General features: G+C 36.2%; 1 protein-coding gene across 1 annotated transcript in view; it reads right to left on the reverse strand.

Annotated features, from left to right (window-relative positions):
- LOC136041706 (PR domain zinc finger protein 5-like) overlaps window positions 1–8126 on the reverse strand; it is a 39799-nt gene extending 31673 nt beyond the window's left edge. The window contains exon 1 of the mRNA XM_065726441.1: window positions 7519–8126. Within this exon, the coding sequence (XP_065582513.1) occupies window positions 7519–8025 (507 nt within the window). The 5' untranslated portion in view covers window positions 8026–8126. The remainder of the gene's footprint in view (window positions 1–7518) is intronic.
- Between the last annotated feature and the right edge of the window lie 5508 nt (window positions 8127–13634).

The raw sequence follows: 13634 nt of genomic DNA on the forward strand, positions 1-13634 counted from the left end.
GTTTGATAACCATAACCATAAGATTGTATGTCTTGAAGGTGTTATTTGTCCAAATACACAAAAATGCATGAAATAATGTGGGTTTTTCAGACTTAGAATATCCTTGGTCAGCCTTTGAAATGCATACCTTAAAAATACTTCTCATGGTTATAAATCCCACCATGGTTCTTCCCCCCTAGACCAAAACTGTACTAAAAATAAGAATATGTTTAATGATTCCAAATTACTTTTTCAGATAAGTTCGATCTAGCAGGAAAAGCTGTGGAAATTTTCTAGAGGGAGGGGGCAAACACCAGAAAAGCAATGGTGGGGGGGGGAGAAGGGGTGTAACCTACATTTGTTCTTTTCAAGTAATGTTGCAACTCTATTGATTAATTGTTGTTCGTTTTTCATGTTGTATTTTTCATCTTAATAAGTTGCACCTTACTAACCACAGCCTTTCTGATAACTCAGGATGGAACACGCCTCCTTTTCCCAAACAATGGCCAGCTTGCACTTACAATCCTTGCCCAAGGGGCTGTGGGGGGTTTCGCCATCCCTGAAGAAACAGTTATTTGACCTTTAGACTATTTTGAACAGGGTGGCTATTTAATATTTTTTAAGTGGATGTTTCTTAGGGGGGCATCTAACAAGAGTAGGGGGCTGGTTTCCCTCCAATCACTCTTCAACATCTCCTAAAAGTTTCAACATAATACCCTTAACTGTTGCTGACACACCTTTTATATAACCAGAATGCAGATAGTGTGGTTTGTCTATGCTTTGCATCCCTCTCAACATTTCCTCAAAGTTTCAAATTAATACACAAAGCTTTTTTGGACACTTAGAATCAAAAATAATCCCTTTCCTCAATAAAAATCTTATATGTTAACAATGGGCAACTTGCACAAGTTACAGGCCTTGCGCTGAAGGCTCTGGGGGGGGGGGGTGTATCAACCCTGGACGCATAGTTATTCGATTTTTGGACGATTTTGAACAAAATTACTAGGGGTGGGGGATGGTTGCCCTCTGATCATTTTGGCTCTTAATAAAGGCATGAGAACTTTCAATTTGCAATCAAATGAGCCATGCCAAAAGTTTATACAACTCTACCTTGATAAGGAGGGGCTCTGTGAAAAAATAACAAGAATATATTGAATCCTTATGGGTCTTTTTATAGATAAGGCTAGAGCGTTGCCTCTGATCAAAAACATTCGAGGGCAACTAACCTTCCTCAAACGCCATTCCCCCCCCCCACAGACATCTAACTAGAATTTTAAAATAGCCATTTGATTCACCATAGATGAAAGGTCCATTAATTATGCCTATAATGATGACATGAACCTAGAGGTCCCTGGGGAAAAAGCTGTAAGATATGCAATTTGCCCATTGTTTACATATAATATTTGTTAATGGGAAACATACAGTATTTTTCTTCTTTTTTTTTCATTTTTCGTGGGGTGGAATTTTTCAGTTGTAATCTTCCATAAAAAAGGAGGAGCTTTCATGGCATGATTTGAAAACAATCGGAAATTAAACAAATAAAGTTGGTTTTTTCAGCAGAAAGTAACAATTACTCCTGTGATAAAATTTAAACAATTTTGACATTTCAAACTTAATTACAACATTAATTACTTTACAACTAACGACAGTAACATTAAAGCTGAAACAACTCATATGTTTCAGGAATTATTTTTAAAGAAGCAGGACAAACTTTAGCGTAAAGAGCAAGGAATTGAAGAGGGACAACTCCCCTCATACAGCCACAAGGAATAATTTATGTTCGTTTTATGTTTTAATGTTGCTCCGTATGCTATTTTCAGCTGAAAAACTCTTTTTTTTTTTATGTCAACTAAAACAGCATAATTATTTACTGCAGAGCTTTGCAAATGATCAGCAAGTTTAGGGTTTTCAATATTAATTTTCCAGCTAAACTACAAATATACAACTTGATGCACCTTACCATGTTCTTTGAGTAAATTTGTTATTTTGATTAATTTACTACCTAAAAGATGAACACACTAATCAATGTTTCTTTTAATGCTATTTCCATACATATTAGACACTACCACTACAAATTCCATTTCAGGCCCTTAAAGAAACACTTTGTTCTTATTTTTGGTGGAAGAACCAATATATCAATATTACCAATATCAATATATACCAATATATCAATAAGAACCAATATATCAGATAGGAAAAAAAGTACATCATTTGATTCTACACCTAATGCTCTTTCCAAATTTAATCCAATCCATTCCAAACTCCACACATCCACTGACAGAACCAGATCTAGAATATGCTATACAACCATTAGCTTTTTTTTAATTGGCTTTAATTTTCTATTATCAAGCAACTGTTGATGAGAAATAAGCAAAAGAATAATTAATTATGGAAACCCAGAAAATGAAAAGTGTACACAACCTAGGGCTTTATCTGGCCTCAAAAGAGGGGGGAGGAGGAGAATGGAATCCATTCAAAACAGTAATGATCTGTATATTTGGAAACAGAGTTGAAAAGTCCACAGAATGGTTCATCTGGTTAAGCTATATTATAGAGTGGAAATAAAATAGGAAAGAAACCTATACAGAAATAGGTTCTCTAATCAATATTTTTCCTAGATAATGTTTTAAACTATTTAAAAACATGTAACAATACAGAATATCTCTAAATAAAAGACAATGTACCAATCAATAACATCACAATTACATCCCAGTCCCCTCCCCCCTATTTGGACTAGCCCCAAGAGTTTCCTAGTTTTTGGGCTTTCCAATGTGTTTTGAGCTTGACAGTCAGTTCATAATACCAAAAAGATTTAATTTGAAAAAAAAACAACATATCATTGAATAGAGAATTTGGAAGTTTATTTCTTTTACTAAAAAAAGCATTTCTTTCTGGTAAGTTCCAAATGAGTGGGGCATTTTACAATTTTGGAAAGCAGCTAAGTTTGAAAACTAAAACTTTAAGGGGTTGGTCTGGAGCCTAACATGTCACCCAGGAAATTACTTTGAAGCATGGTATCTATCCCTATCCCTTGGGTCTTGCAAGAACTCCATCTTTTGGCAAACTTGGCTGATATATAAAGTGAAATTTTTGGGAATAGAGCTACATCCCAAATATAGTGCTTTGGCCCTCATTATATCACTAAATCCTGATGTACAAGATTTTGGAGAAAATCTGAGAAAAAAAATCTTCATGTGGATTAAAATTTTACACAAATAATTACAACTATCTCTCCGAGCATAGAGTAAAAAACAAGTTACTCAAAATGGAATTAAGGAAAAACACAATGTTTTTCATAGTTTTTCTTCTGTACAATTTTACAATCCTCAGAAGTAGGAAATGAGTAGAGACAGCAACTAGAAAACATCTTCTAAGGTTCATTATATAAGTTTTGGATTAATTCCTGAAAGCTTAATTCTCTTAATTGAACAACTCTCCAAGACTACAATAGGATTTCATCTCAAATTTTACCTTTCTGATTTCTGCCTTATAATAAACTTTAGGCTACTATTCTTCTTTGTCTAGGCTAGCCCATATTAGAAATAGATCACCATTAGTTATAGTACTGTATAAAAGACAGTTCTGTTATTTTTATGAGCACTTCTGAAACCAAATATAGTCATACTAGTAAAATACAAATTAGTTGGTATTTCAGATGGACCATGGTTGTGACCAGCAAGCTGTGATTAATTATCTTAGTGTTTTGTGCATTAGGAATGTTTTTTTTTTAAGCAGAAGCATTTTCTTAGCAAACCAAAAATACTTGATTAATAAACCAATTCCGCCCAGATAAGTATTCTTAAAGAATCTGAACTTCATAAATACCAGACGTGACAGAGACGACACACGACGTGGATGTGAATGAGGTATCTATGGCCGTGAAGACTTGCCATGCCATTATTAAGACAACTTAATAACCCTTCAGATTCCTGTCATGAAACAATCTGGCTGTGGTGCAGACAGAGAGGGTTACCAAGAACTTACTCGTGTATCATTATAGCAGCAGTATACTATCCTGAAGCTGCTCGCAATGGACGTGAATTAGTGACATTTCTGCAGCATCAAGTTGACAACTTTCAGAAACAATTCAGTAATCCAGCTTTCATTGTAGCTGGAGACTTTAACTTAGCCGACAAAAATTGGATTTCACATGTATTGGATCTAAAACAAGTGGTCGATGTTCCCACTCATGAAAGTGGAAGCATACTAGACCTCATACTAACGAATCTTGAGGTGTTTTATGAACCACCAGTTTCCCTAGGGCCACTCGCTAAGTCAGACCGCAACATTCTCTGGTGGAAACCAAAGAGCAGAAATCATATACCAAAACCAAAAAAGATTAAAATAGTTTAAAGACCCCTCAGTGAAAGCTCCATCCAAGCATTTGGCAGGTGGATCGCTAACTTTGAATTTGATCCAATTTGTGTTATAACAAATATTGATGAAAAAGTTCATACATTATACTCGATCTGCAGCAAATGTACCATGATTTTTTTCCACTTACAAACGCACAATATGTGAGATGGATAAGCCATGGTTAGATACTAATATAATAAAAAAAAATATCGAAGAACAATGTAAACTCCATGCTACAAGAGACACACTGAATGCAAACAAGATAAGAAGCAAAATCGTCTCAGCCCTCTGAGCTTCCCAAAAAGACACGTACAAGAAAAAATAGTATCACTCCTCAAGTCAGATTCTCACAAGTGGCATGACGCAGTAAAACAGCTTAGTGGGAAAAAGAAAGGAAACGAAATACAAATCAATAACCCAGATGGTAGTCTGATAAAAGCCTTGGAAGTCAATAAATTGTTTACTCAGATTTGTACTACCCACCCAACTGTAAGTGATGAACAAATGGGTGACATCATTAACAACAGTAGTACAGATGAAATTGTAGAGGTGTCAGAAATGGCAGCTCACTATGCAATTGGATGACTACATAACAACTATGCCTCATACCCAGGTGAACTCCCTGTAAAATTACTGAAAGAGTACTCACCTTTCTTAGCCAAGCCAATCACATCAGTGATAAACCAATGTTTCACAGATCAATCATTTCCAAAGATATGGAAAGCAGCATCTGTCCATGTTATACTGAAAGTCAAGACACCCCAGTCCTGTGACCAACTGAGACCAATATTGATAACTCCTAACTTAGCAAAAAGTAGCCGAGGGTTTTATCTACCATTCTTGGTTAGAACAAATTGCTCCTGCAATCAATCAATACCAACGTGGTTGCATATGAGGCAGTAGCATGGCAATATATCTAGTGTGAATGTATTACTCAATTGCCTAGTGGTTGAACACTTCTAATGGTACTGTCAACTTATTTTTGGCAGACTACTGAAAAGCATTCAACGTTATCAAACACGTGACTGCATTAACAAATCCAAAAGAAATGGGAGCTAAAAAATAAATACTACTATTAGTGTGATAATTTTTAAAGGGTAGTAAGCAATCGGTTTACTCTTTGTTTGCTGAAGACACCTGCTCTGACTGGTCAGGACTAATGTACAGATGCCCCCAAGGAACAAAATTAGCTGCTCTTTTATTTCTTGCTGTCATCAACCCCATCCTTGCAGAATTTGAAGAGTATTTCAAGTTTGTTGATGACTTGTCTGCACCTCTCAAACAAAGAGTCAAAAATGCAGTAGCAAAGCAGCAGTCTTACCCAAGCTTCTTCACAAACTTAATCAATCAGTGTAAATCAAATACTCTACAAGTGAATGAACAGAAATCAAAAGTTTTACAATCTAATCTGCTCAAGCGAGATATCACTATCCCAGATGCTATGTTTCTAATTGTTTCCTCTGCAACAATCCTAGGTGTAACATTTACAAGTGACTGCTCGTTTAAGCTGCATGTAGACAATATTGTGCACAAAGGTCACTACTCAATCCAGAGTTTAACAAGTATACACAGGTTAGGCTTCTCTGATCATCAGCTCCTGCTGGTATATACAACCTACATCAGGCCTTTCCTTGAGTATTGCTGTCCTGTTTGGGGTCCCCAAACTCAGAACACAGCTTACATGGCAGATGAACTAGAACATGTTCAAAAACACACTACTATGATAATACTTGGACCCAGTTTCAGCAGCTATGAAAGTGCCCTTAAGCTCTTGAATTTGCCCACCTTATTTGATTGCAGACATAAGCTAATAATGAAATTTGGGAAATCACTATTAACAAACTAGAAGCACCAATCCACTCCTTCTGCCATCCACATCAATCAGCAGAAAAACACAAGAACAGTGAATTTCTTCCTTTATAGTATGCAACATGCATCTATTAGTAAGATTATAATGTTTCCTTCCATTGTAATTCATGCTTTAAAATAATATTTTATTCATTAACAATGTTGAAATCTCTTGTTTGAATATTTTTTGCCAAGTCAAGAAAGTAAGAAAACTGGTTAACAAAGAAAACATGATACATCACAAGATGCAAAAAAATGTAGAGATTAGGACCATCAGGAGGGGGAGGGGACATTGTAAGAACAGCAACAATGATACTTGGAAAGAGTAAAAGAGATTTAAAATAACCAATAAGGGCACTGCCTTAAATTTTCTGGGTAACATTTATATTAACAGACTATTCAGGTAGCTAAAAAATACCTCTATAGTCAGAATTGGATTCTGAATCCAAATTTAAAGTGCAGTTGTGTCAGAAATGAACTTTACCTCCACCCCCTATATACAACAATTCAGGGTAGGCTATATATTTGTACATAAGGGGGGGGGGGCAGGATTTGTATCAAAAATGAATGTCCTGTAGTGGTGCAGTGGGTTTGACCTTAGCTTGGTAATACGGGACCCAGAGATTGAATCATGCTGCAGCAATGCACTGCAGGGCTGACGCAGGGACCATAGTATTCAAGAGGCATTGTTAATCCTAATAATAATAATGTATCAAAAATGAACTTTATACCCATACCCCCTACAGAGGCGCCATTTGGACCAAATCTTGGGGTGGGCATAAACTCCATCTTGCCTCCCCAACTCACTTCATGTCACGTAATCATCTAGGAAATAGGCATTTGACAGAACTTGAGAATTTTATTATGTATCTTAGCTACTTTCAAAGTTTACAATAATTAATAGCAAATAGCATAATTACCCCAAGGGTTGTCAAGTAATTATGCTCTTTGGTTAATAGGCATGCAGTAATTTCAAATCAATTGGACAGAATGGATTATGTTGGACATAATTGATTATTATGGCTGGCAAAGGGCCCTTTGTGGTGGAAGCTTGGGCCCCCTGGAAAATCTGAGGTGGGCATTTGCCCACCCCTGACCCCCCCCCCCAAATGTGTAAATATATAGGCCTACCCTAAATTGACATGTATAGTGATGCAGGTAAGGTTCATTTCTAATGCAAGTACATGTTAGATTTATGATTCAAGATGCAATTGACTGTAGGAGAAAGTGTGTTTCTTAGAATAGTCTGTTAATATAAACATTACCCAATTTTCCTTCAGATGTGGTCAACCATAATAAGTTTAGGCTACCCCAAAAAAGATACAAGCAACCTACAGATAGATTATTTGAATAATCTTTTCCATGGGATTTCTTAGTTGGAGATTCTGAGGCAAATTCAAGCTCTTGACACACATCAATATCACTAAAATCTTCAATGAAGTGTTCATGGTTAACTGTATCATACCATATATCAGTTATGCTAAACTGAGGATCAATCAAGTTTCTGGGATCATTTTTCTGTCTTTTTCTTGAGCCAGATGGACTATTTTGCTGTCTTTGGAGCTCTAACATAGAGAAAAAGTCTTCAGCTTTCAAATCATTGTCTAATAATAAATCACTTGCACTTTGTGATCTAGGAGGAGCAAAGTAAATATCTGATGCTAGATGAAATGATTCAGAATTTATGTTCCCTGATGGTATAACAACCGATGCACCAATTATATTTTCTGGTGGTAGGCCTATGCAGTTTCTTTGCCTATGAGCCACATAGTTGTCAAGTCCATCAATAATAACATGACACTTGAAACACACATGTCTGTCATCTTCCACGTTTGTATTCATTGCTTCTATTTCAATAGTAAAATGGTAAAATTAGAATTGAGCTTTCCTTGCGTCTTTAACTCATTTCGAATGCATGCTGTGACTTTTCAAATTCTCTGCTCGCTTGACCAGATTATAAATTGCCGTCTTGCGAAAAATGGCATAAAAATAAGGGAAGAGGCGGAAATCTTAATTTGTGCTCTGTGTGACAGGGAAATTTCATCAAAAGGATGTAGGTCTGTTTTCTTTTGGAGACAGTTAAAACATAGTTTTTTAATGTAGCTCTCAGGTAGTTAATCTCATAACTTGCCGCTGGATCAGGTCCTCTGTCACCAATTTCAGTCAATTCTATCCCTCGAAAGATTTTGTCAATCAAGAATTATCGAGAAAGCGTAAAAACGATTGCCTCTTAATAAAAATAGTTCTTAAGCGAAAGGATAAATAAACAATCGCCTTTATTCGTAATTTGGCTGATTTGAAATGGATCTTAAATATAGCAATGGCCAGTAGAAAAGCCCAATGATTATTTCTAATGTTCTCTAGATGAAGAAGATTATCCATTTCTTCTGTATGGTAAAGTCAACATATAACTTAAAATAAAGGAGAAAAATAAAAGAGTCTACAAAAGAGTTCCTCTTAAAAATATATCCACGATTCCTGAAATTTTTATTTTTGCTGATTTCACCTTAATAAGCGTCTTCTTTTTCGAATCTGAAAGCAAGATTTATAAATAAGTTTGAAACTTAGATTTAACAAAATAGAACATCAAATTGAGAATCCTCCGCTTTTTTACTAGTGACCCCAGAATGTGTCATGAAAGACAAAAAACTGGATTAGCGTAAAAGGAAGAAAGGGGGTTTGTCCCTTTTTGAAATTGGGGACTATAAAGTAAATGCGAGGAAACTATAGTAAAGAGAGCAGAGTAAGGAAAAACCATAAAAGCATAACAGCAAATTGAAAAGAAATGGTAATAAATGAGCCCATGGTTGGTTAGCAACCAATTGATGTCGACCCTCAGTTGGGAGCCTCTTTCCCAACTGAAAATAATAGCAACCAGCTTTGAACTCCCAAGCAATGTCAGTAAATATATCGGTGACTTGCTGTGACTAACTAGGTGTCACGTAGTTGGTGGGGGCGCTTCGCAACCCCCGAGCCCCCCACGCGTAAGTCGTTACGTGGCATATTAGTTACGCGCCATTGTAGTTGTGTCCCTGTGTCCCACCTGTGAATATATATATATATATATATATATATATATATATATATATATATATATATATATATATATATATATATATATATATATATATATATATTCACAGGTGGGACACAGGGACACAACTACAATGGCGCGTAACTAATATGCCACGTAACGTATATATATATATATATATATATATATAATATATATATATATATATATATATATATATATATATATATATATATATATATATATATATATATATATATATGTTTTTAACTACGTAAAACTTGCGAATATACAACATTCTTCGCTGTCCCATTGTCTGTACATATAAATAGATTGTCAGGTTTACCGACTCTTGAATATGCAACATATAAATGTACATGGGAAAAACAATCCGTATTCAGATCTATACCTCATTATTCTAATGATTGCCCTTCAGCTTTGTTGATGGTGATTGCTAATCAAACATTCCCTGTGTCCCCATCGTCATTTATATATCCCCCCTGTGCCACCCGGCTTTCCCGTTGTAGTTTTGTCCCTGTGTCCCAGTTGTCATTTATAGACAACAAACATGACGACAGTCGACACACACGTCCCAGTCGTCATTTGTGTCCCGGTGTCCCAGTCTGTAATTTCTTTTTGAAATATTTCAGACGCCATATGCGGACAAACAGACACACAAACAAACAACTTATTTATATATATATGTATATGTAGATTTTTTAGTTTTTTTACTATTTTCTTTTTAGTTTTTCTTATTCCCTGTGTCCCGGTCTGTATATACATTCGTTTTTGATATGATGAAATAAATTTTTAGTTTTTTCCTTTTTTTCTTTTTAGTTTTTTTTTGGTTTTTACCCAATTTTTAGCTTTTTTGTTTTTTTTTCATTTAGTTTTTTTTGTAGTTTTTACCTTTTTATTTTTTTATTTTGATTTTTATTTATTTTTAGTTTTCTTTTTCTCCTTTATTTTTCAGTTTTTTTTTCTTTTTCAGTTTTTTGTTTTTTTAGTTTTTTATTAGTTTTTAGTTTTTTCTTTTTAGTTTTTACCATTTTTTTAATTTTTTTTCATTTTAGTTTTTAGTTTTTACCTTTTTTAGTTTCTTTTTACCTTTTTAGTTTCTTTTTAGTTTTTTAGCTTTTTTAGTTTTTTTAGTATTTTCTTTTATTTTTTTTTTGTAGTTTTTACATTTTTTAGTTTTTTTTCTTATTTTGTGTTATTGCTAAGGCCAAGGTTACCAACTCAGCTACTTCGGCTTGAATGCATTCGTTTTTGAATTGGTATGTGATGAAATAATTCAGAAGTAATATGCGGACAGACAGACAGACACACAAACAAACAACTTATTTTATATTAGCTGTTGGGGTGGCGCTTCGCGCCACCGCAACACCTAGTGGGTGGGGGCGCTTCGCGCTTCACCCAAGCCCCCGCGCGCGTAGGTCGTTACGCGCCATTGTAGTTGTGTCCCTGTGTCCCACCTGTGAATATATATATATATATATATATATATATATATATATATATATATATATATATATATATATATACTAGCTGTTGGGGTGGCGCTTCGCGCCCCCCCCAAGCCCCCCCGCGCTCGTAAGTCGTTACGCGCCATATTAGTTACGCGCCATTGTAGCTGTGTCCCTGTGTCCCACCTGTGAATAGAGATAGATATAAATACATATTTTTAACTACGTAAAACATGCGAATATACAACATTCTTCGCTGTCCCATTGTCTGTGCATATAAATAGCATTTATATTCCCTGTTTCCCGGTCGTCATTTGTGTCCTGATGTCCCAGTTTGTAATTTCTCTTTGAGTGTCCCGGTCGTCATTTATATTCCCTGTGTCCCAGTGTCCCAGTCGTCATTTGTGTGCCGGTCAGTAATTTCTATTCAAACAATCCCTGTGTCTCAGTCGTCAATTATATATCCCGCCTGTGCCCCCGGCGTCCCCGTTGTAGTTGTGTCTCTGTGTCCCGGTCGTCATTTATATTCCCGGTCGTCATTTGTGTCCGGGTGTCCCAGTCTGTAATTTTTCTTTGAGGTTCCCGTTCGTCATTTATATTCCCTCTTTGTCGGTCGTCATTTGTGTCCCGGTCTGTAATTTATCTTTGAGTGTTTTTTCTTTTTAGTTTTTTACATTTTTCATTTTTTTTTTCTTCTTTATTTTTCAGCGTCACTATGAAGTACATATCGCCGAACCTTTGTTTTTTAACTTAAATCTGGTAGGCATTGATGACCTTATCCAAGTTAAAATCCCAAGCCCAATCATCATCGCTATCATTTTCAGTTTTGATATGTTTTGACTCTCGCTTTCCTGGTGGATTTTCATCTAACTGCGCGGTTTTGCGATCTTTAGCCGCAAGCCTGTTTTCTTGCTGTTCTTGTGATTCCTCGGCACGCTCTCTTTTCTTACTTTCTCTATCAGCTGCAAGCCTGTTTTCTTGCTGTTCTTGTGATTCCTCGGCACGCTTTCTTTTCTTACTTTCTCTATCAGCAGCGTGAACGCATTAACGCATGTTTTAAATACCATTAATGACGTCACCGTCAAAGCAAAAATGACGACAACTAATTTCATGACGTCAGTCAACATAGAAACATGACGTCATCTGATCCACAGACAGACAGACAACTTATTTTTATATATATAGATAGATATATATATATATCTATATATATAAAAATAAGTTGTCTGTCTGTGGATCTGTGGATCAGGTGACGTCATGTTTCTGTGTCGGCTGACGTCATGAAATTAGTTGTCAGGTGACGTCATGTTTCTGTGTCTGCTGACGTCATGAAATTAGTAACGTCATATTTGTGTGTCGACTGACGTCATGTTTGTCGACTGACGAAATTAAAGACCGGGACATTGGGACACAAATGAAGACCGGGACACCGGGACATAGAGAATATAAATGACGACCGGGACACTCAAAGAGAAAGCGACCAGGACACAAGGACTGACGTCATCTTTGTCGACTGACAAAATTAAAGACCGGGACATCGGGACACAAATAACGACCGGGACACCGGGACATAGGGAATATAAATGACGACCGAGACACTCGAAGAGAAAGCGACCGGGACGCAAGGAATGTTCGATTAGCAATCACCATCAACAAAGCACCGGGACACAAATGACGACCGGGACACAGGGAATATAAATGACGACCAGGACACTCAAAGAGAAATTACAGACCGGGACACCGGAACACAATTGACGACCGGGACACGGGGAAACAAAAACAACGGGGACGCCGGGGGGAACAGGGGCATATATAAATGACGACGGGGACACAGGGAATGTTCGTTTAGCAATCACCATCAACAAAGCTCAAGCGCAATCATTAGAATAATGAGCTATAGATCTGAATACAGATTGTTTTACCCATGGAAAATAATATGTTGCATGTTCAAGAGTCGGCAAACCTGACAATCTATTTATATGCATAGACAATGGGACAGCCAAGAATGTTGTATATTCGCAAGTTTTACGTAGTTAAAAACATATTTATATCTATCTATATTCACAGGTGGGACACAGGGACACAACTACAATGGCGCGTAACCGATATGGCACGTAACGACTTACGCGCGCGGGGATATATATATATATATATATATATATATATATATATATATATATATATATATATATATATATATATATATATATATATATATATATATATATATATATATATATATATATATATATATATATATTGCATATAAATAGATTGTCAAGTTTACTGACTCTTGAAGTTGCAACATATAATCGTCCATGGGAAAAACAATCCGTATTCAGATCTATACCTCATTATTCTAATAATGTGTCCCTGTGTTCCGGTCGTCATTTATATTCCCTGTGTCCCGGTCGTCATTTGTGTCCCGGTGTCCCAGTTTGTAATTTCTCTTTGAGTTTCCCGGTCGTCATTTATATTCCCTGTGTCCTGGTCGTCATTTGCGTCCCGGTGTCCCAGTTTGTAATTTCTCTTTGAGTTTCCCGGTCGTAATTTATAATCCCTGTGTCTCGGTGTCCTGGTCGTCATTTGTGTCCCGGTCTGTAATTTCTATTCGAACAATCTCTGTGTCCCAGTCGTCATTTATATATCACGCCTGTGCCCCCGGCGTCCCCGTTGTAGTTATGTCTCTGTGTCCCGGTCGTCATTTATGTTCCCTGTGTCCCGGTCTGTAATTTCTCTTTGTGTGTCCTGGTCGTCATTTATATTCCCTGTGTCCCGGTCGTCATTTTCAAACAGTTCGTGGTAACGAACTGTAGTAAGGAGCGATCCGGCTCAATAGTAACCAAAACTCTAAAAAATTGAATTTTGATATCAATAGCTACATCAAAAGAATTGCATTTTAATGCTGATTTTAAGTATATAAGTTTCATCAAGTTTAGTCTTACCCATCA

The sequence above is a fragment of the Artemia franciscana genome, unplaced genomic scaffold (genome assembly GCF_032884065.1).
Source record: "Artemia franciscana unplaced genomic scaffold, ASM3288406v1 PGA_scaffold_33, whole genome shotgun sequence".
Classification (NCBI taxonomy): Eukaryota; Metazoa; Arthropoda; class Branchiopoda; order Anostraca; family Artemiidae; genus Artemia; species Artemia franciscana.